Source organism: Ctenocephalides felis, unplaced genomic scaffold (genome assembly GCF_003426905.1).
Source record: "Ctenocephalides felis isolate EL2017-DRISC unplaced genomic scaffold, ASM342690v1 CF-g0.4_SCAFFOLD_01170, whole genome shotgun sequence".
Taxonomy (NCBI): domain Eukaryota; kingdom Metazoa; phylum Arthropoda; class Insecta; order Siphonaptera; family Pulicidae; genus Ctenocephalides; species Ctenocephalides felis.
The window spans coordinates 34,976,266-35,004,194 of record NW_020537324.1 but is presented as its reverse complement, the minus strand read 5'-3'; the positions used below and the strand labels follow the sequence as shown (position 1 = coordinate 35,004,194).

At 29.7% G+C, this 27,929-nt stretch overlaps 4 protein-coding genes across 4 annotated transcripts; 3 read left to right on the top strand and 1 right to left on the bottom strand.

Moving 5' to 3' along the window:
* Positions 1-277: 277 nt before the first annotated feature.
* LOC113367130 lies at positions 278-1,440 on the top strand. Its single transcript, XM_026608760.1, has 4 exons — positions 278-307; positions 469-641; positions 725-852; positions 1,322-1,440. The coding sequence occupies exons 1-4, from the start codon at positions 278-280 to the stop codon at positions 1,438-1,440; spliced, it is 450 nt and encodes a 149-aa protein (XP_026464545.1).
* A 722-nt stretch (positions 1,441-2,162) lies between these two features.
* On the top strand, positions 2,163-4,440 carry LOC113367129 (Bardet-Biedl syndrome 5 protein homolog). Its single transcript, XM_026608759.1, has 6 exons — positions 2,163-2,221; positions 2,615-2,763; positions 2,838-3,015; positions 3,647-3,884; positions 3,953-4,144; positions 4,222-4,440. The coding sequence occupies exons 1-6, from the start codon at positions 2,163-2,165 to the stop codon at positions 4,438-4,440; spliced, it is 1,035 nt and encodes a 344-aa protein (XP_026464544.1).
* A 2,335-nt stretch (positions 4,441-6,775) lies between these two features.
* Positions 6,776-8,614, bottom strand: LOC113368038 (syntaxin-17-like). The gene is made up of 3 exons (XM_026609601.1): positions 8,267-8,614; positions 7,409-7,709; positions 6,776-7,108 (listed from the first exon to the last, which is right to left on the bottom strand). The coding sequence occupies exons 1-3, from the start codon at positions 8,580-8,582 to the stop codon at positions 6,892-6,894; spliced, it is 834 nt and encodes a 277-aa protein (XP_026465386.1). The 5' UTR covers positions 8,583-8,614; the 3' UTR covers positions 6,776-6,891.
* Positions 8,615-10,266: 1,652 nt separating this feature from the next.
* LOC113367128 (anaphase-promoting complex subunit 5-like) lies at positions 10,267-21,240 on the top strand. Its single transcript, XM_026608758.1, has 11 exons — positions 10,267-10,509; positions 10,567-10,637; positions 10,727-10,943; positions 12,321-12,498; positions 12,721-12,874; positions 12,947-13,119; positions 14,214-14,334; positions 14,440-14,574; positions 19,580-19,769; positions 19,864-20,022; positions 20,549-21,240. The coding sequence occupies exons 1-11, from the start codon at positions 10,389-10,391 to the stop codon at positions 21,238-21,240; spliced, it is 2,211 nt and encodes a 736-aa protein (XP_026464543.1). The 5' UTR covers positions 10,267-10,388.
* The last annotated feature ends 6,689 nt before the right edge of the window (positions 21,241-27,929 follow it).

Genomic DNA, 27,929 nt, shown 5'->3' with positions numbered 1-27,929 from the left:
TAAATAATATAAACCTCTTTCCGGACAGATAAAAAACTTTTCATCGATTATTTTATAAACAACTTAAAACTATTAATAATTCAAAATAACCTATTTTTATGATTTTTAGTATAAGAATTTATTTTATTACTTCAAACTTTAGATATTATGTTGTGGGTGCAATTTTTGGAGCCACGGAGCTTGCTATGGATTCCTATCGCGTCTTCCGGCAGACTATGTCCACATCTGTTGCATTTGCAATGATAATCATTCGCGTATTTGTAACGATGAAATGATTATGGCACTAACTAGCAAACATGATAGAATCGTGAGTATTTATATTGAACAATGATATACTGGATTTTGTATATAAAAAAGTATATAATAAAACAAAATTGAGACGTATGTAAAAATTAATAAAAAGTAAAATAATAGAATAATAATTGTATAATTTCTTCTATAAGTATTTATAATATGTATTGTTTTTAGTGTTTAGCCTTCTTGCGAAGAATATTGGCTTTCTGCAAAGATCGTGTTCAATTCTCTTTAGATGGGATGGTACGAGAGCTTGGGATTCCTGAAAATTTTCATAGTGAATTATTCGCTCGAATTGATCAATTCGGAATTCTTAGACCAGTTTCACCAAAACAACAATCAATGACGTAATACAAATAATAATACAAATTCTTTATACTAAATTTATTATATGTAATTATTCATTAATATATTGTTTGTTGAACTACAGGGTCAAAAGAACAGTCAAAAAGAGGGCCCTCGCTCCTTTTTTGAAACAATATTTTCGAGATGGCGAACTTTCAGAAACAGCAAAAAATACGGACTCATGTGTTGATAACTCTCTTCGTGATATACCGGGTAATATATAATATCTCACGTTATACCCATTTGGCCGTTCCCTACAAAAATATGTATTTTGGATTGCAAATTTCAAATTGTTTTTTCGCAAAGGTGTGAAATGGTGTTTGTGAGATATATAAAAATTTTAGCTTGAAACTTATCTATAAAAATTCTGTTAATACACGAAATAAATCAACGTTTTCATTAAGAAGATATCATAGAAAATGTTAACATTTTCTAATTACCTAATTAGGTCTGCAAATATTTAAAAATACGAGCTAATCAATCTGTTTTCAAATTATAGTTAAGTGTCAGTATTTCAATGAAAAAGTCAACTAAGTATTTATTAAATAAATAATTAATGATAATAATTATAATTATAAGTTCAGTTATCCAATTATTCGTAATAAAATCTTACTAATTAGGAAAATAAGAATATAAATTTGTGATACTATTTTTTTATTATATACTTATAAAATTTTTTTAGGTGGTGCTGCGCCTAAAAGAAAACCAACAAACGAGTCTGATGTTCCGCAAATGTCGTCTGTGAATGCTAATAAGGAGCCACTAGCAAAACGGAGAAGGAAAGTTTCTGACGGATATTAGATATATATTTATATCAGATATATATTACAAACAGGATATATTGCGGAAGAATATATCTTCATTTCAATATATTTTCATTTAATCGCTAGTAAAATTATTATTATCAAAATTTTGATGAAAAATTTAATGAAAAATAATGATAGCAAAACATTTCAGAGTATAATAACATTATTTTTTATATTTCCACTAAAAAAATCCACATAAAATAAATATTTTTTTTTTACAATTTTGTAATACTTACTTACATTTTAGTATTAGGATATATGTTGAATTGACAGTTTTAATTTTATAATGAAGTTTGATTTAATTTTCAATAATTTATTTGATTTGTTATACATTTGCTTTTTATATTGAGAATATAATATTTACGAATATATATAATAATACAATACAATTGTTATTATTACTTGATTCGCCTATATGTTAACAAAAATATTATAAATTACCAAAATCAATTGACTGTTACTTAAGTAACAATATATGCAAAAATTATTCCAGGTATAAAACTTTTAAAAATTTTAGAAAGAATTATGATGTTTAACAAAAATTCATCGACACAATTGATGAACAACGAACAAGTTCATAAATGCGTAAACTTTTCAAAGCAAGAGCATGCGCAAATAATGTTTAGATTATCGGTTGGCAAGGTAACAATATTTTGTATTTTTGAGGGTCAATTGACATTTTTGAATAATATTTAACAATAATTATACTTGTATAAAATGACTGAATTTGCATTAGTTTGGGAAGATAGAGAAATTCGTTTTGACATTCCCTACTCGTAAGTAAGATAGATATTCGCTCTACCGCCTACATCGTATATTTTTATTTAATACTAATTAGTTAATATGTATTACTTTCAAAGTCGTTAAAATAAAAACTGGCATTTAATTTATTAATTTCAAATAATCAACAATCTCAATGAAAAAATGATTATAACCGTTTTGGACTATTACGCACAGAGCATTTTTATTACTATTTATATATATATATATTTTTTTTTAATTTCAATAATTATTACAACTGCTAATTTATTAACATCAAGTAATATTGATAAATAATAATATAAATTTAAATTATTCATTATAGTCTCCTTTTTATTGATATTATTTAAATTACTACAATTGGAATTATATTATACTTTTGTAACATAATATTTTGGGCATTTCCACAGCATTCTTAAATTAAGATCCGGTGAAAAATTGGTAGATCGAATGGATGCTGTTGAAGATTCTAAAGGAAATAGCGGAGATAAGGGACGTTTGTTAATAACAAATATCAGATTAATGTGGCATTCTCATGCTACACCTCGTGTTAATTTGAGTGAGCCTTTTTGTGTATATAATGCTCAGAAATAGTTTTTGTTTAATTAATTAATTCGTTATGTTTAATTGCAGCTATAGGATATAACTGCATAATTAACATGAGTATCAAAACAGTTATATCAAAACTAAGAGCAACGACAGATGCTCTGCATATAATGGCTGCTAATGGGTCTTCCAAATTTGAATTTATTTTTACAGATATTAGTTTATTGGACAAAAAACATTTTTCTTTAGTGATTGGTGTTCATAAGTAAGTTAAATAATTTTAATTTTTTAAAGAATGATAGCTCATGATCGAAGTCATGGTGTGAGAATACATATTTTCACAACTTTTAGTCCACGTTGCATTCCTGCATTTTCTTCCTAATTTCTTGGTTCGATTTAATTTCCTTTTGTTTCCACATTTGTATCCAACATAGAAATAGACTGTTTTCTTATACTTTCCATACTTGGGTGAAACATCCGTACCTGTTAAAATGCTTCCAAGCATAAATTCATTCATGGTGTAAGTTTAAAATATGTATTTGTTAACGCCTAAATAAATGATGGTTTATTTTCATTAATCGGAAATTTAGTGATACCTGATTCCGATTTTTAGCACAACATAATTAAAACAAAAATTAAAATTAAAAAACAAAACAAAATGTTTAATTGAAACAGCTGCATGTGCAATCTCATTATTTTAAGTGGGAAATTAAAGAAACTGGGAAATATAGAAGAGAACTTCGATTTATATTATTATAATTATATAAACTGTCTTGAAATATCGCTTAAAGATAATGAATTCGTTCCCTAATGTAATATATTATATACATATGTATAAAATTATTATTAATCCATTAACAATTATTATTATTATTAATCCATTAACCATTATTAAGAGCCTACACGTCGACAAAAATGTACAGAGACTTGAAATTAAGAGCATCCATTCTAAATAGTGGAGCTCTATCAGTCTTAAAAAATGAGCAAGTGTATCAAAAAGTAAATGGTGTTTGGAATCTTTCGAGCGACCAGGGTAATTTAGGAACATTTCTAATAACAAACATTAGAATAGTTTGGTATGCAGATCTAAACGAATGCTTCAATATCACATTGCCATATATGCAAATAGTTACGGTAATAAATTAATTGTGAATTGATATAATGTGTTGATATAAAAACTAACAGTATCTATTTATAATAAGATCCAAGTCCGCGATAGTAAATTTGGTCCAGCTTTAGTCATTATCGTTTCGGAGCAGAGTGGAGGATATTTATTAGGATTCAGAATTGATCCAGAGGATAGACTTGGAGCAGTCTATAAAGAATTAATTTCACTACACTCTGTATATAGCCAAAACCCTATATTTGGTGTAGAGTATTCGTTGAAAGATCAAGTAAAGTATAACGTATACTTAAATAACATATAAGTATATTATTATTAGAAATTAATTGAAACGGTATTAATTTATAGGTTTTCAGTCCACCGCCTGCTGATCCAAATTTTGAAGATGTACAGGAATTAGATAAATCTAAAGATACTCCATCTACACTAACTACGTACATAGCTGAAGGAGAGCATTCTGTTGATCGCGTTCCAATTTACAGCAAGGATTTGGGTTTGGCCATAGAAACTCCAAGAAATGGATATACAATAAAAAGTCTTTGGGAAGTTATGCCATCTTCTTCATAATTACGTTGAAGACTGCATGCCCACCGGTGAATCACAACGCAACTACATTACTACCATAGATAAATAAACATAAATTACTGCTCCGGTCAATGGTGCGTTTTGGGCCTGAACTTTTTTACTGTGCTCCGATTTGCATGAGACTTTGGAATTTGGATCATCTTATCCTTAAGAGCAAAAGTCAAAACAATTTGGACTCCGCCACCACCTCCCGAAGGAATGACACCCCTTCTCAATGGTGTAATTTTACTTTTCCAAAATAACGTCGGATATCGATAGAAGAAATAATTATAAGAAAAAAATGTTTCATAATATTCAAATATTTTTGGCGGTTTTTTCGTTTTTTTTTTGCAAATATCTTCAAAAATATATCTTTCAACGAGAATCATGTAATGAAAAAAATTATCTCAATTAAAATCTTAGTAATTTGGCGTTTTATACAGTGTTCTAGGAAGCAAAGACCAAAGTCGTTTTTTGTTATATTCAAAGGCTTCTAACGGCGAGGTGTTACATTTTATATATTCCGGTGGAATGGGGTTTTATAGTGCTCAAAATAAGCTTTAAAATAAGTGCTTTTACAAGTTTTTCGCTTGTACAATGATAAAGCTATCATGCAAATAAAAGGCATATGCAATGTTTTTTTTTTCATTTCAATCATATGATTAAATGAGCATCATTTCCACCAAAATCATAATTATTCACATTCCATCTAGAATTAACTTCATAATAGAGATCTTGATGAATTTTAGTGGATTCACTACTTTAGTACAAACTCACAGTTTTATGAAAATATTTTTTTTCGATTTTTGTAAAAATCCAACTTATTTTTCATTATATCTCAAAAAATAAAAGATACGTATAAAAGTATAGAAATCAGAGGCCTTTTTCTGGTTTATTATATCGTTTTGTATTATTTTTTTTTCACACAAAAATTGACCAGAACTATGCAAATTTATAATAAAACAGAGCCCTTTTAATTACCTTCTAAATGGTATATTACAAATTGTGATGGAGTCAGAATTAAAGGAGTTATGACCCAAAAACTAAACGCATTTTTGTCAAATTGTGACCATATTTGTAACAATGTGTAAGTACGCAGTATTAGGTACCACCAGTAGTAGAAGACTTATGTATATGATGTTTATGATAAATTCTGATTTCTTATTCTATAATTAAATAATTTTTAAATATGTAATCATAAAAATTAACTGTTATATTTAAGGGTAGTTTTGAGATTTGAAAAAATTATAGATATGGGAATTACCATGTATATGTACTTAAATCTTTTTATGTCATACCAAAATAAATTTTTATAAAAATATACCTACTTATAGAAGTTTTTTTTAACTCAAAAGTGGTTTGCAAGGGTTGTAGGATTTTCAAGAGATTAAACAAGATTTTATTGTAAGGTAAATGTATTAGAAAACACTTTAGAGTTTGAGAGTTTAGAGTTTTCTTGCGATTAAATGTCTCAATGTCAATTTATACATAAAGCGACCTTGGCGGGTAGCGTTGGCATTAAGCCCCCCCCCCCTGGGGAAAGGAGGCGGATTGCAAATTGTTTTTTTTTTTTAACTTAAGTGTAAATTTAGCCTATTTCCAAAACTTTGTGCAAATCGGAGTACAGTAAAAAAAATTCAGAGGTTAACCCTTTTTTTACTCTCCAATTACTGCACTATACCGGACCGCGTGTCTACCGGTGGGAACATATATTATCTAGTCTTATTATGCCTCGATGAACATAGTTCCTATTAAAATTACAGCAGTCTGTTCGACAATTATCAGACTCAGTGAACTCTAGTAGAATGGTGGAAAAATTCTACGCAATTTTTTATATCACAGCACATATCGAATTTATGGATATATTTTTCTGTTGAAAAAATCAATTTACTTAAAAATGTAATAACATGTTATTTATGTAGTTGTGACTACATAGCTTCTAGAAGTTGTTTAAAAAAAATCTGTTTTTGTTTATGCTAAATAATTATATCAGAGGGAACAATGTCTTTGATATGTTTTTGTTTTAAAGTCTTCTAACTTCAATAAAACTATAAATCAAGTATACACATAGTTTTTCTTTAAAATATTATCTAAGCTTTATGCAACTAACAAGTTTCTTTCCTTATGTAAAAATTTGAAAGGTTTTACTTGAATTCGACATGAACTCTTCAGTCAAAGTTGAACACATGATCCTGAATATTGAATGAAGAAGTATCAAAATCCCAACCGGTACCGCAAAAAAATTAATACACTACTGAAGTGAAGAGGTAGAGGTATGCAAAATCTAAACAAATATACTATTTCATAAATAATTTATTTTTCTATTAATATTCTTTGCATTTAAACATAAATTAGTGTACAAAAATTATGATATTCCAATGATCACATTAGTTTTTATTTTATAAAAAAGATATGTTTCTCCATATTTTTAATGATTTTGGCTCCACCGATAAATCATTGCTGTTTTTTGTCAACATCTTGCATAATTATAGGTTTTCTTTTTTTTAGTATTTGGCCTCCAGTGAATCCTAATACTCCACATCCCATTGCTGCTGCTCCACCAACTTTGAAACCAGCTATTAGGCCAATAGGACCACCAACACAAGTGCCAATTAAGGCACCTGCTAATGGATAAAAGGCAGGTTTGAATTTGGCAGCGAGAGCAAGGTGCCTAAGGTAATACGTTTATTCATTATAATATAGACATAAAACATGTCATGTTACGATATATATATATATATTTTGAAATATGTGAGTTTGGTGTTGATATATATTTAGATGAGTTATTTAGAATCGGGCAATAACACCAAGTAAAGAAAAAAAAAACTAAAGTAGTTTTTAAATACTTTATTTATCCATACGTTTCGGTCTTCATCGAGACCGTCATTCAGTGGAAAAAGAATTAATTATACAAATATATATATATATATATATATATATATATATATATATATTAGGAATATTTATATACCTCGCTCCCTGATTTATATTTTCTTGAGCATTTTCAATATTATTCTCTACAACGTTGACATGTTCACCTTGTCTATGGACAACAGAATTCAATTCTGTAAATAATTCTTGTATTTCTTGCACTTCATTTTGTAAATCTTCCATAGAAGTGTAGTACTTTTCTAATTTCTCGATTTCTTCCTCGGCTTCAAGATTACTTTCAGAATTTTTAATTATTTGCAATTTCTCAGTAGATTGTTCTGCAAATTCTTGTGAAGCTGCACTCTGCAAACTTCCATGTTCATTAATTGATGATACACTGTCTTCAAAGTAAATTATTCAGGAATTATAAAATAGTATATTTCATATATGTTTAGTTTTTGAAAAAAATATTTGAGAGCTAATCAAAATGAATAAACACATACACAATATTTTTCTAAATTTAATTGCAGTGCTATTTTTATTAATAATAGTAAACTAAGAATAGAATTATATATATATATATATATATATATATATATATTGAAATATCAGAGTTCTAACATTCCTTTTTACTTTAATTTATACAAACTTTCACCTATATGTCCATTCATGTTACTTCTTGACTGCTAATAGATATAAAGCAGTTTTTTACAATCCTAAGAGAATCATATTTGTACATTATATTTGTATTTTAAACACTATTAATCACTTCAAATACTTTTTTTAATCATAATTATGTTGACTTGATTGTTTTCATTCTCATTTAATTACAGAAATAATCATTTCAAAACCCTGCTAATTTGGCTTTGATAATTATTTTGTATTCAATATATAATTTCATTGGTACTAGAAACATTTTAAAGTAAAAATTAAAATAATCTAACTATAAAGTATTTACCATAATATTCATTTATTGCTGCTTTAGCACATTGAATCGACTTCTCCGTGCTTTTATCAAATTTTGCATGATCGCTTTCTGTTACTTGCTCTTTAATCATTTCAATTTCATACAGGGTTTGTTTAAGTTGCTTGATTACTCGAGAAGCATTAACTTGTTCCTTCTTAACTTTTTCATTATCTCCGACAGCATTATACTTCAATATATTATCTTTGTGTTTATTTAATATATCAACATGATGGGGAACAATAACATCATTAAATTTAATTAAAGATACTTCAACGCGTTTTATTGATAATTTTGATGGTTCAGCCATATTTTGAAGCAAATTGAACACAAAAAATAAATTTGAAAAAAAATTATGTCCTAAATCACTAGAAATAAATTTAAATTGCTATATACGCATGATAAATGACAAATGAATTCTAGATATTTTTAGAAAGCAAAATAATTGATAATTCTAATTAGATGAAAATATAACGTTATAGCAATTAATATTTAATGAACGCATTGTGTGTGTAAAAATAAACACTACACAAAACGATTTAAGTTTGAGTTTAAATTTTTCAGTCACTCATTGAAATTGTTTGTCTAACAAATAAACTTTTGCTTTGCATTGTATTTGACACTTTGGGAGGTTTATGTCCCTGCTTCAGCTGCAGACAAAGAAATCAATAGATGTCGCGACTACAATTCTCAGGAAACTGAATTGTACAATGCTTATTAACTTAACGAAGAAGTTTATGTTTTCATCAAAAAATCCGATTCGCTAATTTTATGTTTTCTCGACGTTTCAAGCCATTCTGAATCGAATGAGACCAAATTTGGAAAAAGTATGTGTGTGTGTGTGTGTGTGCGTGTGCACCAATAGATTTTTTGCCGTAAATCGCCGTTTTCTCGAAAACGGCTGGACCGATTTCAAAAATTTAAAAGCCATTCGATGTATCTCGATGAGGACTATTGTTTGTCACTTTTGTGCGACGATCGGCCAAGCCGTTTCTTTGTAAATAGCAGAGAAATGAAAAGTTTTTTGTCCACGTTTTAGCCCGCAATTCTGAATCGATTTTGAAAATTCAAAAATCGTCCGAAAGATATTGGTTGGGAATCGACCTAATTAGTTTTTGGTAGAGATCGGCCGGGCCGTTTTCTTGCTGCCTGTTGATGTTTGATACTAAATGCTCTGTGTCTACTATGTTTATGTATATATATGTTTGTCTTTTGTTTTTATGTAAAAACAAGTGATTGTTAATGATATTTGTAATGCATGTGATTAGTTAAAGAATATATAATCAGTCAGTCTGTTTTTATCCTTCTGCATTATTATTCACATAAACTTTTAATATAAATTCTACACTGCCATGTTTTTATAGTATGACCAGATTTTTAAAAATTAATCTGCACGATTTCCAACTGATATCTTGCAAATGGTTTTTTAATTTTTTATACAGGTTCAAGATTTTTGAATAAATTTGCACTTGTTCACATAAATTAATAAGTATAAAGATAACGATAAATATACGCTTGTTCATTATACAACGCTTCAGCATAAAACTGGAATCGTGAGTTCTTATCGAGTTTTATCAAATGGATTTATAATTTTAGATATCAGCGTCGACGAAAAGTAGAATTTTGACTCACTCCTTTCCCTTCTTCCTTATTTCAATTTTGGTATTAAACCATTCAGAATGACTTAAAACGTCATTTAGAACTATAAAATTGGCAAATCAGCTTCTCTGCCGAAAGCATAAACTTCTATCCTGTAGGAAGTTGTTAAAAATTTGAAAACATCTATTTATAATGAAATATATATATACATTATGCATCAAAAAGCATTGCATATCAGAAAATATAGGGAAGTTGGGACATGCAAATATCGATATTAATTAAGAATTAAAAGCGACGAGAATTTTTTTCAGATCCGACTTTTAGCTGACTAATGTCATGTGTGCCTAGCCTTAAATTTTATGTTAGTTGACAGTTGACATGCCGGTCATATTATGAGATACGTTGCTTGTCAGTTTGCTTTGGTTAAATGAAAGACAAATGAACAAATATAAATGGTTATAATACATTTGTTTATATCACTGTTAATTACTTAGATTATCATTGAGTATTCTTCATTATGAATTCCGCAAAAGACAGTAATGATGGAGTTGACACAAAGAGAAAATGCTATGAAAATATCACCCCACATAAAATAGCGGTGCTAATATTTATAAGAGAATATTGTAATTTAATACAAAGTAAGCATTAATATATTTATCTAATTGAAAAACATCTAATGCCATAATATTTTTTAGCAAATGCAGATCAACCTTTAAGCCCAAAATGCAGAAGAGCGTTCAATATGCTTATTCTTAAATTAATTCAAGTATGTAGTGATTTTTTATAGTATTTTAAAATTATGTTCAATGATTGTTAATTTAGATACATAGTAATCGTGTATATTTATAATTGCAGTGTCCTGATATGGTGTTTAGAGATTTCTGCTCTTTACTGACTGCTAGTAAAAACAATTTACATCCGGATCACATAAAACTCTTTCATAAGGAAATAATGAAGATTTACACATGTAATGTGGAAAAATTATTGGATATTAGTTTAATGCTTGATAAGTTAATAGTGGATCCTTTAAATAGTACTGCAACATGTATTATAAATAAAAGCAGCTGTTTAGGTAAGCATTCTTTAAATTTAATACAGTAGAAGGCCTCTAGTCTGGCACACACCAGTCCGGAATGTTCGATAGTCTGGCATTTTTCTAAAAAATTCGTTTCTCTTTAAAAACTTGCCTTCATAGCAAATAAAAACGCTCGAGGACTATTAGAACTTTTATGGGGTGGTTTGAAATACTAGAAATAACTAGAAATCATCAAATTTTTATTTTTTGTCACAGTTTTTTGTCTCGTCGGACTAAAGGATTTTTACTACATGTAAACTTTATTTTTATTTATTTTTTTTTTATTTATTTATTTGATATAATTCGTTCATACTGTATTTCAGTCAGACAATTGTTCTGGTATGAGAGATCACAGCAATTATAACAAAAATAAATCTAAATTTTATGTAACAGACTTACATTAAGACATCTATATATTTTTACTTATTAATATTATATACACAAATATACACAGAACGCTTGCGTACATTCATACGTACTTATACTTAATTGTAATTAATATTTTAACAGAACAGAAGAAATATAGTATTTAAAATAAGGAATTTTATCTCATTTATTTCATTTATCTCTTATGCAATTTTTCAATTTGATTTTGAAATTGTTTAGGTCAGTCATTTGTTCGTCCGGTAGTTTATTGTCTTTAGTTCGTCCGGTAGTTTATTGTAAAGGCTGCTTGCTTACTTCTCCGAGGACTTGCGAGTCCTTATCTAGTTTTTGCATGTTTCTTGTGAAAGTTTCGGTTTTGTCTCGTTTGATGGTTATGTATACTTAAACTTAAATTATAGTTATACGTAAACTTAAATAGTTTATTCTGTGTATTTTAGTTTTTTCTACAAATAAAGTTTATTTTCTTGAATTATTGTGAAGATTAAAATTTATAATTAAGATTTTTTAAATTAATTGCACCAAATTCTGAAATTAAAAACTAGAATATTGCCTTTCCAATAATATTGATATTTTAAATGTAAGTATATAAAAATAAAAGCACTTATATATGAGTATGAACAAATTAAATTCTTATTTTCTTATATGGAACATGAACTGTCTTGAAATATTTCAACGTATAGATAAAAATAGTAAATTATATGCTCTCATGCTAGAATTGATTTACACAATGCTTTTATAGTAATTAATAAACTTTGTTTTCAATTTATAGTTCATATTACTCTTGTTACTGAGAGTGAGCAGATTTTTTATTACGAGTTCAATTTTGTATCTTAATGTTGTATTACATTACATTTGACATACATTTACATTTGATAATTTAGAATTTTAATCATGATTTATAAAATTTAATATACATTCTTATTGATTTTTTTTTCTTAAATGTTTTATTTCTGATGTCCACTTAACATATTTAATGATATTTTTCAGGATTGTATATGCGAAGGATTATTCTAGCACTAGATCGAATGAGTTTTCACAAAGTCATTGAACTCAAAAGAGCTTTTGAATCTTATATTGAACGTAATCAAAATCAATTGAATGTGCAACAAGATGATATGGACATTGAAGAAGACTGTAATATTCCAAATACTGAAGAACGATTAAGGTATTTCTGAATTAAATAATGTAGAACAAACCTTATTGCAAATTATACATTTTTTTTTGCAAAGTTCATAAAATGAAAACTTATTCATTAATTTTAAGTAATTAAGACTCTATTTATATGAGACTTCTATTTGATTTCATTTTATTTTAAATTGACTTCTTTAATAATTACTGAGCTTAACAAGTTTTGTATCAATCAGTATAACTCTTTTTACCTTTTCAGTGAGAAGGTCTTATGGTCTCGAAGACAAAGTGATTTATTTCTTGCTCAACAATCCAACCTCATGTTACATAATGAGAAAGAAGCTCTAGATCCTAAAATAATTAAAACTAAAGTTGATGAATTTCTTTCATATGATAAAGACTATGCTGAAGCAGTAAATATCATAAATATATTGATTAAGCTTTAATATTTTTGAACTATTAATAATAAAAATGAATATTTTTAGCATTTCTTAAACTATCTCAACTCTCTTCGAGTTCGTGAATATTGTGGAGCAATGAATAATCTATATCATTGTTTTGATCGGGGAGCCGTTAATGAAGACAGGATAAGAGAGAGCCGTGGTTTTCGATACTCTGCATTGAATTTAGCTATGTTACATGCTGATTTTAATCATAGGTAAAAATAAAGTTTTAACCTTTTATTCCAACTACTATTATTATTTTTAATATATGACTTGCAGAATGCTTCTATGTGTTACAACAAATGCTTTCTAGGTGTTACAACATAGTTCAAATTTAAAAGGATATCATTCAGCAAAAATCATTAATAAGCATATACAAATGAAACTTGAAATGATTGATATTTACATGAAAGTTGATTGACTTTTTAAATTTATATTGCTCAAAAATATTTAATTTTTTTTATAAACAGAAGGCATTCATAGTTTAAAGACAAAATATTTCTTTTTGTAGTGTATTAAAAATGTAATGAAAATAACTAACAATAATTGTTGTTGATCAAAAGTAAAATATTCAACATAATTGCCAATGTATCAAATGAACTTTTGAAATTTTGTAATATAATTAGTATATTTTAAGAAACTCTTTTTTTTTGTTCATTACTAAGAATTAATATAGTAACTTATTTGGAGAGCTCTTCCATAAATAATTTCTTTGTTCAATTTGACGGTTGTGCTTGCAACGCCTTTATTAATTAAATTAGGTGGATTTAATTAAAAATCAATCATTTACAATTCAATAATGATTTTATTAGACATCGAAATTATTTGATACATTTTTGTTTATGTTTAAAATATTATGAAACAATCTAAATTGGAGCTAATTTTCTCCATTATTATATATCTGATAGAGGAGGATGTCATCCATAATTGTAACTGAAAGAATTAGAAAGAAACATTCAGTTAATTATGAAGAACTGAAGGGCATGATTTCTAACTAACATTTTTTGTATAGTTTTTGAAATTTAAAAATTGTAACATGTTTAAATTACAAAAAAAATCATCATTGAGTTTTATCAAATGACTAGATTTTGTGAAAAGCAACCGAACTGAATGTTAGCAAATTTTTTAAAGTTAAATATTATAAAATAAAATTTTGCATGTTTTTTTTACATGTATAAGTAATTGAAACAGTTATGTTTTTGACTTTGTGATTATTTGTTTTTTTTAGTATTTTGTACAAAATTCTGGACAAGTTGTTTACAAATCTATCAACATTGATGTATATGTAACACATATGAATTATTTTTAGAGAAAGTACTTTAAAAGCTATTAAAGAATGCATCATGCTAGCCCAAGAATGCAATGATAATGTTTGTTTGCAGTTGGCTCTAGTATGTCTTGCTCAACACAATTATCTTGACAATAGCAAGGTAAAAAATAGATATTCTATGAAAAAACAACTTTTCTGATTTATTTAAAAACGTATTTATTTTTAGTATAATATATTTATTATTCATTATAATATAAATTTTCAGGCCCATGAGAATTTACTTCAGAAAGCTGTTACCAGATGCTTAGATTTATCATTGAGCCAAACGGCTAGTCTTGCCATGCAAAGTAGAGTACAAAGTTTGGCCTTTTCAGGATCGATGCCTTTTGCTCTGATGGAGGTATGTTATTATTTAATAAGTCATTATTCAATATATAAATCAAGCTAACAAGAATCTGTCTTGAATCGGTTTGTAACTGCCTTGATTCAGTTTTGTAGTGTAAATCTAGTTTTCTATTATATAAAGTTAAAAAATATTAAGTTCATTGTGTCATCTTTTTTAGACTATTTCTAATAATTTTTAATACCTTTCATAACAATAAATACTTGTGAGATTGTGAGGTACATGAAAAGTAAGTTTGCATTATTAGATTTCTTTTTAAAAATATATTTTCAATTTGAAAACTTGATGTGTTTATTATCTTTCCAAGTTTATGTTTTTCCTAGAAAATCCGATTCGCTAACTTTGTTTTCTCAAGGTTTCAAGTAATTCTGAATTGTTTGAGGCCATATTTGAAAAAAGTATGTGTGTGAGTGAGTCAATTTATGATCTTTTGTCGTCGTTTTCTTAAAAAGGGCTAAACCGATTCTAAAAGTTTAACTAGCAGTTATGGTATCGTGCCTTGAGGCAAATTGCTGAATTGCCATAGCGTAACGAAATGTTCAAGAAATATTAAATGTTTTCAAATAAATTATTATAAATACTGTAATATTGTCTAATATTTATAAGAATTATATAAACTGAATTACAAAGATAAAATTATTCACAAAGTATATAAGTGGGCTATAGATCTTTAAATAGAATTAAAATTGAAATCTGAATTAGGGTAGGGCGGGGCTAGTTGAGCAAATTTTTACTTAAACGGACGTAGCTTCTCAATGAAAAGTCTCAATAAATTGGTATACGGCTTGATGGATTTGTTGTTTATCGCTTAACAAAAGTGTTAATACTATTTTTTGGTAATAAGTAAAATTTAAAAGCTACAGCTGTTTAAATGCAAAAAGTCAAGTATGCTCAATGTACCCCATAGGTGGGGCATGTTGAGCACTAAGAAAATATAATGAAATTATAGGTTCAATGTCGATTAGTGATGAAATAAAATAAGTTTTTAATAACCAGCTCTAAATTTATAGTCTTTATTGACAGAGAAAACAAATCTTATAGTAATTTTCTTTGAATAATTAACCAAAATTAGAATCAACAAAACAATATCGTATCTTAGGAATTATTTTACCATTATATCTAGAATTTTTGTTCAAAATCATTATTTCTTTATATTATTACTCATAGACTTAGCTTAAATCTTAAAATTAATAATAAATTCCTGGAAGTTAATGGTAATTGTCTTAGTGACAGAACAAGTTTAGCAACTATGCTCAACTAACCCCAACTCGGAATTTCAAAATAAAAGTGAGTTTATAAAAAAAACGTGAGAATTATACCCAGAATCTCTGTACATATTAAAAGTTCTATAATTATATAGAAGAATAACATTTACCTCATTAAAAATAAATAACATTTGACTAAACCAGACGAAAACTCGTGCTGAATGACTTTTTTACTTTTTGGTCTCAAAATAAACAAAACGGCCGTGAGCCTCACTCATTTGTCCAGCGGCCACTAGCAATCGCGGGATGTTTATTTCTCCCAAACCTCTATCTTTCCGCCATATAATGCCTAAACGGACGGTGATTAGTTTTCGAGATATTTCGATTGCTCAACTTGCCCCTATGCTCAACTAGCCCCGCCCTAACCTATTTTCGAAATACAAAAAAAAAAAAATTTTGAAAAAAAAAATTTAAATAAAACCCTTTTTCTAAAGCAATTTTTTCGTCAAAACAAGCAGAAAGTTTTTTGAATCATTCAAATTGGATGCTTATTTCTCTCAAAAACTGCCATTTTTTGCACATTTAGCTCTGAATCTTCGAAATGGCTGGACCTGCCTTTGCTAAAAACTAATCACCACTTCTCCCATTTATTACAAATTGCATATTTTTTGGATGATTCAAATCGGATTTCTCGCTAAAACCCGATTTCTATTTTTTGCACTCTTTGCTCCGTATCTCCGTAACGACTGGACCTGTCTTTGCAAAAAACTAATCAGCTCATCTCCCTATCAATAAAAATTGAATGTTTTTTTAACTATTCAAACACACACACACACCAATCCATTTTTTCTGAGGTATGCCAAAAGGTTCAGAAACCTCTGATACGTGAAGATATGCAAAAATTTTCATTTTTGATTTTCGGTCCGTTACTATAACTTACCCTACGGGAAATTAAAAACCGTTTCATGTAACTCGATATGGATTAGCGTTTATCAATTATGCGCGACGACCGGCCGAGCCGCTTTATTGTAATTTGCAGAAAAGTGTGATTTTTTGTTCACGTTTTAGTCCACAATTCTAAACCCATTTTGTAAATTCAAAAACTGTTCGAAAGATATCAGTTGGCTTTTTCATTTCTCATCTATTCATTTTCTAATCAAACTTATTCGAGGGCGCCTCATTAATATTTTTATTGATATATCATGTTTAAAATAAAAATTATGAAATTGATAAGCTTTTTTTGGAGAAATCATTTTGGAAAAAACTTTGTTGAGGTAAATCTTACATATAAAACGCTTTAAAATGGTTTTAAATAGTTTCTATTTTATTTCGGGAATTATTATAATATATTGATTGTTATTTTGTGTTAATTTAATTATTTCTTGGTTCGTAAAATGAATTCTATATGATAAAACTGAACCTAAACTAAAATATCTGACAATTTGGTGTGCTTAGGTTCATTGATCATATTTGAACACTAATTGGCATTTCCTTCACGGGTAAGGGTAAGTTATAGTAATTCGAGAAATTAAACGTAAATGCAATTGACTATAAATATTTACGTTTCAAAACCTTCTTAACATTTTGGCATACCTTAGGAAAAATGGATGTATGCATGTGTATTTGCGGTTACGAATCAACCATTGGAATGATTCAATTGTCGGGAAGATGTCCTGATTAGTTTTTAGTAAAGACAGGTTTACCCATTTCGGAATAGGAGGCAAAATGATAAAAAATAGCTATTCATTTTTTAGGGAGCTTCATTCTCTATCCGATTGAAAAGTTCAAAACACATTTTACTTGTGCAACGAAATGAAGAATTGACTAAATTTTTGCGTTTTTGATGATACAAAAAAGTGCCATTTGGTGGTTAATAATGATCAATTTTACACACCAAATTATCAGATTTTTTACAAAAATTTTATTAATCAGTACAAATTTGGTTTTCATTTTTAACTTCTCGCGGGGTAAGTTATAGTAGTCGCAAATAAATCGAAAATATTTTTTTTGCATATCTTTACGTTTTAAAGGTTCCTAAACATCTGTGGCTTAGAAAAAATGGAAGTTTATAAGTGCGAATACTAATTTTCATCCACGGTTTCGAAAGCACGGATCAACCGATTTGCATGATCCAAGAAACATTCGATTCCTACTGATAGGGAAATTCGTTTTTTGAGAGAACGGAGCGTCCGATTTGAAAGATTCAAATCTCTCTCATTTACTCAAATTTACTCATATTGACGAAATGAAGAATTAACTAATTTTTGGGAAGGCTGGTTTAGTGGTTATGAAGATCCAGAAAAAAGTTATAAAAATAACACTTGGTGGTGAAAAATAATCATTGGACATACGCACATCAAATTATCAGATACTTTAAAATAAGTACAAATTTTGTTAACATTGCTTTGCAAAAAAAAAAAACAAAAAAAATCCTTCGGGAAGTTAATAAAAAGTGCTTCTTCGGGAAGTTAATAATAAGTCAGCCCTAGTAGATAATTTCTAATAACGAAGTAATCAAATATGAAAGGATCAACAGTCGGGTTACCATCTACAAAAATACGACATAAGGAAAAGATTCATGGCATAAGGTTCTGATTTCTATTTGTACTTTTTGCTTCGTATTTTTGAAACAGCTGGACCAGCCTTAGCGAAAAACTAATCAGAATCATTGGGATCGAACATACATACACACATACACATTTTGAGGTATACCAAAATGTTCAGAAGGACTTAAAACGTGAAGATAAGAAAAAAATACCATTTTCGATTCATTTACGATTAATATAACTTACCCTACGCAAAGTTAAAAAATTATATTTAAATCATTTTAAAAAAAATCAATTAAAAAAGTAATATTTTGTCTATTAAAATGGGCGCCTGAAGTGATAGGGCCTAGGGCTGCAGAGAGCTTAATCCGCCACTGCCTAAAACTAATTAGTATCATTCCAACCAATCGAAATACATCGATTGACTTGTAAATTTTTGAAATCGGTTCAAGCGTTTTTTCAAACTTCTATGCCGATTTTTAATCAAACTTCTTACTTTGACAATCGCCAAAAAAACGATACTAATTTTTGCAAACTTTGAAGAATTTTTAAAATTAAACGATTTGTCGTATGGCCGTAATATTTTAGGATGATCTATAAGACTATGGTATCTACCGTAAAAAAAAATTATAAAAATTGTCGAAATTTCTTTTTTAACACTTTATTACAAGAAAACGCCCCGGCTGTTATTTACCAAAAACTAATCAGGTCGATTTCCCAACATCTTTCGAACGGTTTTTGATTTGTCAAAATCTATTGGAATTGCGGCCTAAAACGTGGTCGATTTTTTTTTCACTTTTCTGCTATTTATAAAGAAACGGCTTGGCTGATCGTAGCGCAAAATTGATAAACGCTATTCCTCATCGAGATACATCGAATGTCTTTTAAATTTTTGAAATCGGTCCAGCCGTTTTTGAGAAACCGTCGAAACGGCAAAAAATCTGTTTACATACACAAATACTTTTTCCAAATTTTGGTCTCATTCGATTCAGAGTGGCTCGTCTAGAAAACATAATTTTAGCGAATCGGATTTTTTTATGAAAACGAACTTCTCCTTTCGGATGTTACCACTAATCTGAGCAGCTTTTTAAAATTACAATTGTAATTGTATTCTTTAAAAAATACATTGTTTTCCATATGCTTGCTTTTAATTGATATTAATATAAAATTAACCATTTACAAAAAATATTAGTTAATGAATGAAAATTATTTTGATTATACTTTTTTTTCTTAAATAAATTTTATTTGCAGATAATGCGTAAAAGTGATTTACTAAACTGTCAAAATTCAATGGTAGATTTAATGAGTAATAGTTACTCGCAAAAGACAGCTCTGTGGCAATTATATGGAAAGACTGATATGGCAAATATATTTTCCCAACTATTATTACATCTAAATACAAGTTATATGACTCAAGGAAGTTATCCTTATAATGGTGAAGGTATGTATATGAGTATCAACAATTTAAAATAATAGTAATGCAAATACGTTTTAATGTATTTTAAATTTTTATTTTTAAAGTATTCTGATTACAGGTGTTTGTATTGCCATATGTAGGGCCGCGAGTTCTTTGCCATATCATCATGCTAACCTTGTTCTGGAGCATGCTCGTGATAGATGTCGGAGGGAACCTTTAACTTCAAGCTGGATGCAAATGCAATCGGTTTTATGTTTTGAGCATCACGTGCATTCAGGTAATATTGGAACTTATAAATTAAATATTTAGTACCTTTGTTTCTAAATATGTTTCTAAGGCTGTATTTTCAAAAAAAATGTTGTAGGAAATTTGATTCTTATTTTTTCCAATTAGTTTGTTTTCTACAAAAATTCAGATTTATTAATTTTTATGTTTTTTATTGCTTATTTCAGTTATTTTGAGTCATTTAACAACTGGAATAAGTTTCTAAAACGGCTTCACCGATTTAATATATTTAAACGCCATTTGAAAAAACTTATTTAGGACTCGCGTTGATTGGTTTTGCGCGACAATCAGCCCGAGCCGCGTCTTTATAAATAGCGATTAAGTGCAAATTTTTTCAGTCGTTTCGTATGTCTTCGCCGAAAATTCTGAAGGTATTTTGAAAAAATCTTTAGACATAAAATTGACAGATACTAACAACGCTGGTCTTTCGTCTTCAGAAATTTTGAACATATTCAGGAATCCAATTTAAAACCTGACAATTTTTTTGAGTTTATCATAAGTTTTGTTGTCTATTTTAGATCAATGGCAAGATGCAGATATTAGTTCAAATCTATTGGTACCTTTGAATATGTGGGAAAGTTTAGTAAATAAGGCTAAATTAAATATATTTTATGTAGATTTACCTACTGCAAATTTTTATATCAACCAAATTATAGATAATTGTGAAAGCGATATAGAACTAAAGAACTTTGTTGAATACAAAGTCAGAGCTTTGAGGCTCAGTGCGCAAGTGGAATGCAATTCTTTTTATATGCTTGGCGAAACTATTGCAAAACTAAATTGTGCACTTGTGTTATCTTGTAGCAACTACTTAGATTTTAATTCTGCAATGATAGAAATGAAAATTGCATCAATACAGCTAGAAATGAACTTACCAAATCAGGCCTTAAAAATAATAAACAGAGTTATACCATGTGTGCTTGCGAACGGATGCAATTTTGATATAGCCAGATCATTACTGTTATTCACCAAATGTACTATTGCATCTGCTATAATGGAGAACACCACATCTAAAGATTATACATTACGTAAATGTGCAAATATGTTAGACAAAGTGATGTACTATCTACAATTAGATAATGCTTATAGCAAAATTAGAGACATTTTATATCTTCAAGCAATTTTGTATGATGAAATTAATCTTATTAATGAAAGTTTTATGCTTTTGCCAGAAAAGCTTGCTACAATATATCCTTTGGGAATATTCTGATATATATCATATATATATATATATATATATATATATATAATATATATATATATATATAAAATTCTTCTGTAACAACGTAAGTTTCATAATTCCTCCTAAACTATAATTCGGATTTTCATGAATCTTCCTGAAGTTTGTTCGGGAAATTTTTTAGAATGTTTTGATTCATAGAAGTATAGTTAGATTGTAGAAATAAATGGAAAAAATTACAAAAAACCGCTTATCATTGTTTGCCCTTGAAAATATTTGAAGCTTAGTTTGACATTAAAAACAATTGAAGACTGTTAAAAACAATTGAAGACTGTCATTTGCCAAACATTTCTGTTCACTTATAGGCTAAGGCAATATTAAAATATCATAAATTCATGATTATGATAAGGGAAATATAATGTCTACATTATTAATGCCGAAAAGCAGTTGAGATGTGCCAAAACTGATGCAATAATATAACATGCATGTGACAAGTGATGCAGTCTGCGCATGCGTCTGACGCGCACGGCGAATCGTTTTCTCAACGTACGCGTAATCATTTTGTCTGCGCACTTTGCGAACAGATTCGCCGTACGAATTCGTGCAAAGGAGACGAGCCATAAGTGATTGCGCTCAAAAATATTAAATTTGCAGTCGTTTTGCCTTACTATACAAAGTCACAATACAAAAAAAATTATTTAGAAGTTTCATTGTGTCAAAAATTCATATTATTGTCATTGGGTACGGAATATTTACTCAATGGAGCGCTTTCGGTCTGAACTTTTTTTACTGTTTTCCATTTCGTTTGGAATTTTGGAACTAGGTTCATCTTACTCTTCACAAGTGAAAACAATTCAGACTCCTTTACCACTTCTCGGGTGGATGACATTTCTTTTCAGTGGTGTAATTTTACTTTTTTCAAAATAACGACTAATCGATACGTTGGGTATCGATAAAAGAACTAATTATAGAGAAAAATGTGTTTATAAGTTTTTCAAAAAAACAAATACTTTTCAAGTTACTGGCTACTGAAATTTGTTTTTGCGTTTTTCATCATTTTTTGCTAATATCTTCAAAAAATACATTTAACGAAAATCATGTAATGAACAAAATTATATATCAATTAAAATCTTACTAAATCGCTATTTTATAGTGTTTTAGGAACATTATTAGGCTTATATAATATGAAAATCGTTTTTTTTTGTGTCTGTCCGCTTCTACGCCACCGGATGACTGTGCCCCACCCCCCCGCGCGAGTTATACTCTCACTCGCCCTGAGATCCGAGAGAGTTTCGCACATTCTGTGGGCAATCCTCTCATTACATTGCGATCGCAGTGTTTGAGAGGTCCGCATATCCGTGATCCGGAGGACGCGTCGCCTAAATGTTCCAGGGGTTTAATTAAAATTTAATTAAGTGAAAATGTAGTTTTTTACATGTTTGAACCGACTTTATACAAGTTTTTACGGGTAGATGGCTACTTATAAGTTATAATTTTTTCCATTTATAACTCTCGCTGTGCAATACTGCTGATAAGTTATATATTTTTTACAACTTATACGCACGCTGTGCTGTACTGCATCGTAATTATTAATAATTAAATCCCGCAATATCTAACATTTTTCACTCACTTATATTATTGAAAGTGTTAATTATTTCATTTGAATTAATATACTACTCAAATATTTGGTAGTTTTACTTATAAAAAAATTAAAGTCCTCAAATCTTGTGTTGCTTTGATAAGTTATATATTTTTTACAACTTATACGCACGCTGTGCTTACTGCATCGTAATTATTAATAATTAAATCCCGCAATATCTACATTTTTCACTCACTATATTATTGAAAGTGTTAATTATTTCATTTGAATTAATATACTACTTCAAATATTGGTCAGTTTTACTTAAAAAAAATTAAAGTCCTCAAATCTTGTGTTGCTTTTTTCTTTTGCACAGGGAAATTTTATTAATATTAATATATCCCCTATTTTTATTCGCCTAATTATATACATTAATATTCCCTACCATATTTACGCTACATCTCCTACCTTACTTTTCACTACCTTACTAACTTTACACTACCTTAACCTAATGCGTACCTACGTTTAAAAACTGATATTCTTACCTTGCTTTACCCTCTCCATGGCTCGAACCTGCGACCCCGTCCACTCCAGTGACTCCCCTCCCACCCCGCGCCGCCACAACGATCAACATTAAGACCCTGCTACAAACTAGGTGATATTGTATATTTAAACGAAAAAAAAACTAACAGGCCATATGGCCAAAAAAAAGTTGGTTGGTATGGACTGTGTTGGCGTAGTTGGTAGAGTGATGGCTTCGTGCCAAAAGGTACCGAGTTCTAATCATACCTCAGGACAAAAACAGCAGTGATGTTTCACGTTGTGGTATTTACTTATGGTTGAATAACACCAATTTATATTTAGATATAACAAACTAACAAGTCACTAAGGCCGAAAAACTTCAGTTTGATGTGGCCTGTGCTGGCGTAATTTGTAGAGTGGTGCCTTCGTACCAAAGGGTACCGAGTTCGAACCACGCCTCAGACAAAAACAGTGTGTTGTTTCACGTTGTAGTATTACTTCTTATTGGTGAATAACATAAAGTTGATATTTAGATATAACATACTAACAGTCATACGGCCGAAAAAAAGGGGAGTTGATGTGGCCTGTGCTGGCGTAATTGGTAAGCCTGATGGCTTCATACCCAAAGGGTACCGAGTTCGATTCATCCCTCAGAACACAGACAGAAAATAGCCGAATTTGGTCGAAAATAGTTCGAATTTGGAACGCCGGGTATGCTCTCTCGATCGAGAGGAGAGTAGTGAAACCCGCAGCATCCCGAAACAGGGGGGAGATGGGAATATTAAATAGGGTGTGTGGGGTTTGCAAACGCGCCCTCCCCCCGTGGTCCTACCCACAAAAAAAGGAGGGGGAGCCAGGATTCCGCGCGACGACCGAGCCTGGATTAAAAAACTGGGTGAGTCGGTGTGCGAATCCCCCTCTCGCACCCCGAGTGCCGTGAGGGGGAAATGTGTTGTGTAACGGTTGCTAGGCAAAGAAATTCGCGAAATAATTTTGATGAAAATTTTGTGTTAACGGTTACATAGTAACGATTGCTAGGCAAAGAATCGCAAAATAATCAACAATTTTACTGAAAATTTTGTTTTAGCGGTTACATAGTAACGGTTGCTAGGCAAAGAAATTCGCGAAATTTTGCTAAAAATTTTGTGTTAACGGTTACATAGTAACGGTTGCTAGGCAAAGAATCGCAAAATAGTTTTGCTGGAAATTTAGTGTTATCGGTTACATAGTAACGGTTGCTAGGCAAAGAAGTTCGCGAAATTTTGCTAAAAATTTTGTGTTAACGGTTACATAGTAACGGTTGCTAGGCAAAGAATCGCAAAATAGTTTTGCTGGAAATTTAGTGTTAGCGGTTACATAGTAACGGTTGCTAGGCAAAGAATCGCAAAATAGTTTTGCTGGAAATTTTGTGTTAGCGGTTACATAGTAACGGTTGCTAGGCAAAGAATCGCAAAATAAACAATTTTACTGAAAATTTGTGGTAACGGTTGCTAGGCAAAGAATCGCAACAATTTTACTGAAAATTTGTGTTAGCGGTTACATAGTAACGGTTGCTAGGCAAAGAAATCGCGAAATTTTGCTAAAAATTTTGTGTTAACGGTTACATAGTAACGGTTGCTAGGCAAAGAATCGCAAAATATTTTGCTGGAAATTTAGTGTTAGCGGTTACATAGTAACGGTTGCTAGGCAAAGAATCGCAAAATAGTTTTGCTGGAAATTTTGTGTTAGCGGTTACATAGTAACGGTTGCTAGGCAAAGAATCGCAAAATAAACAATTTTACTGAAAATTTTGTGGTAACGGTTGCTAGGCAAAGAATCGCAAAAAAATCTTGCTGGAAATTTTGTGTTAGCGGTTAACGGTTACATAGTAACGGTTGCTAGGCAAAAATGCTAGGCTTTGGCAACGGTTTAAACCGTATTTTTTGTTGCCATAGCAACCCCTTTACCGCTATCTCTGTCAGTTCCTTTCTTTTCTTTTCCCTCTCACCCCTCTTCTCTGTGCTCCCTTCATTTCCTCCTCACACATCCCCGGAGACTCGCACACCGACCCCCCGTAATACACCCAGTTTTTTAACGATAGAGACCGAGGGAGCGTACTTGGGGTTCCAAATTCGAACGGATATGATACCGTGCATCTGTCGTTCCACAACGTTTTACGTTTTGTGTCCGGAGGTATGAGTCGAAATCGGCACCCTTTGGGTATTAGACCATAATGCTACGAATTACGCCAGAACAGGCCACATCGACTGTGGTTTTTTTCGGTCTTATGACTTGTTAGTTTGATATATCTAAATATTTACTTCATGTTTTTTAACATTAAGTAAATACCACCACATCAACAACATTACTGTTTTTTGTCCTGAGGTATGATTCGAACTCGGTACCCTTTTGGTACGAAGCCACCACTCTACCAACCACGCCAGCACAGGCCACATCGACTCCGGTTTGTTTTGGGTATATGACTTGTTAGTTTGTTATATCTAAATATTTACTTTATATTATTCAACATAAGGTAAATATCACTACGTCAACAACACTACTGTTTTTTTTTTCCTTATGGTATGATTCGAACTCGGTATTCTTTTGGTACGAAGCCACCACTCTACCAATTACGCCAGCACAGGCCACATCGGCTCCGCTTTTTTTCGGTCTTCTGACTTGTTAGTTTGTTATATCTAAATATTAACTTTATGTTATTCAACAATAAGTAAATACCACAACGTGAACAACACTACTGTTTTTTGTCCTGATGTATGATTCGAACTCGGTACCCTTTTGGTATGAAGCCACCACTCTACCAACTACGCCAGCACAGACCACATCGGCTCTGCTTTTTCGGCCTTATTACTTGTTAGTTTGCTATATCTAAATATTAACTTTATGTTATTCAACAATAAGTAAATACCACAACGTGAACAACACTACATTTTTTTGTCCTGAGGTGTTAAGGCGCAAAGCTTAAAAATTACTTCAACGTCTAACTGGGTGTTGTCGTTCTACTTTTCCTAACCACTACACTTTTAAAAATATGTTCTATAATTGAACTATTGGTGTGATCGGTGATTATTCAAGTAAAAGGCGACGTTTGATATTAATATGTTTATTATAAAAAAATATGTTGAATATAATGGCATCAGATAGATGGTGTTTCTAAACTCAGCCCTAAACTTATACTGAATAAAAATTATTAAAAATTGAAATTAACAATATTAGCCCCGCCCGTAAGAGGCGGGTTACATTAATTTATAAATCTAAGGGGGATGATTCTTAGGCTTATTTCAAGTCATTTTGCAGACACATAAAAAAAACTATCAACACATAAATAACATAAAAATTAAAAATATCTTATGTTACTAATGCATTTTGCACTTGATGTGTGAAATGAGATACAGACAGTCGTCTGCATCGCCAGGCGACAGGCTATCGTACCAGAATACGAGACGATACGATACCCTTACAAAAAATAGTTCGGATTACCACTATTAGAAATCCTTAACATGAGGTATGATTCGAACTCGGTACCCTTTTGGTACGAAGCCATCACTCTACCAATTATGCCATCACAGGCCACATCGACTCTATATTTTTACTTTAATTAACCTAAAACTTATAACTATAATTTATGACTTGAGTCATCATAAGTAGTTCTGACTGGTTATGAACCATTCACATTTTATGTGCATATGATTTTGGTATTTTGGTTTAACCCATGATAAAAAAAATTCTTAGTGAATATGAAGTAATAGTAAAAATATTTAAACTCAAATTAAAAAAACTGACTTGATTTAACTTTTTTTTAAATTTCTAACACAATCTTTGTATAATGATGTATATAAAGACTTTAATTTTAAATATAAAATTTTATTATGTTATTAAAAATCAATTTTGTACAGCTTATTTATATAAATTAAATTAGTGGTTCAGTCTTACAGCCACTTTAAATTTACCTAATAATACATGCATACTGTTCGTCCATTCTTGATATGATAATAATTATTCGTATATAATAAAACTTGTAAAACAAAGCCTCTAAATTAAAATGTTATATATATATATATATATATATATATATATATATATTGAATTTAAATATCTTGATATTCATCAGCACAATGAGGTTCTACGTGACCTAAAGAAAAAAATAAAACATATTAAGGATAAATAGTATATAGTATATGTACTTGTATATCATAAACTTGAATAAATTTAGAACATTTAAAAAAATTAAATGATTATATTTATAGAAGGTAAAAATTCATGCAACTATGTAATATTAACAATCTATATAATAATGTTTTACGTGAAGACAAGTAATGTAATAAAAAATCGCTATTTTCTATGATTCCAGGCCATATCAATAGGTATCAAACCCAAAATAAATGAACAAACTATTTTAGACTAACTATAAGTTCTATTTTAGTCCAGTCATTATAGTAAGTTTACCTCGGAATTCGAGATACCCAGCTGTAAGTCTGCAAATACTTGTATTTTGACACTAACAAGTTGTCTCAAAACCTACATATGATAGCGTGTATCTACCATATGTAGGTTTTGAGACAACGTTTTAGTGTTAATACAATCGAACTCAAACATATAATAAACAATTATTTATATAATA

Coding starts and splice junctions, on each gene's coding strand:
- LOC113367130 (XM_026608760.1), top strand. CDS start 278: ATGGCACTAACTAGCAAACATGATAGAATC. Junction 308..468: donor CTAGCAAACATGATAGAATC/GTGAGTATTTAT, acceptor TATTGTTTTTAG/TGTTTAGCCTTCTTGCGAAG. Junction 853..1,321: donor CTCTCTTCGTGATATACCGG/GTAATATATAAT, acceptor AAATTTTTTTAG/GTGGTGCTGCGCCTAAAAGA.
- LOC113368038 (XM_026609601.1), bottom strand. CDS start 8,582: ATGGCTGAACCATCAAAATTATCAATAAAACGCGTTGAAGTATCTTTA. Junction 7,710..8,266: donor AGCAATAAATGAATATTATG/GTAAATACTTTA, acceptor TTTACTTTGAAG/ACAGTGTATCATCAATTAAT. Junction 7,109..7,408: donor AATATAAATCAGGGAGCGAG/GTATATAAATAT, acceptor GTATTACCTTAG/GCACCTTGCTCTCGCTGCCA.
- LOC113367129 (XM_026608759.1), top strand. CDS start 2,163: ATGACTGAATTTGCATTAGTTTGGGAAGATAGAGAAATTCGTTTTGAC. Junction 2,764..2,837: donor TACACCTCGTGTTAATTTGA/GTGAGCCTTTTT, acceptor GTTTAATTGCAG/CTATAGGATATAACTGCATA. Junction 3,885..3,952: donor CATATATGCAAATAGTTACG/GTAATAAATTAA, acceptor ATTTATAATAAG/ATCCAAGTCCGCGATAGTAA.
- LOC113367128 (XM_026608758.1), top strand. CDS start 10,389: ATGAATTCCGCAAAAGACAGTAATGATGGAGTTGACACAAAGAGAAAA. Junction 12,875..12,946: donor ATAAAGACTATGCTGAAGCA/GTAAATATCATA, acceptor GAATATTTTTAG/CATTTCTTAAACTATCTCAA. Junction 14,575..19,579: donor TGCCTTTTGCTCTGATGGAG/GTATGTTATTAT, acceptor TTTTATTTGCAG/ATAATGCGTAAAAGTGATTT.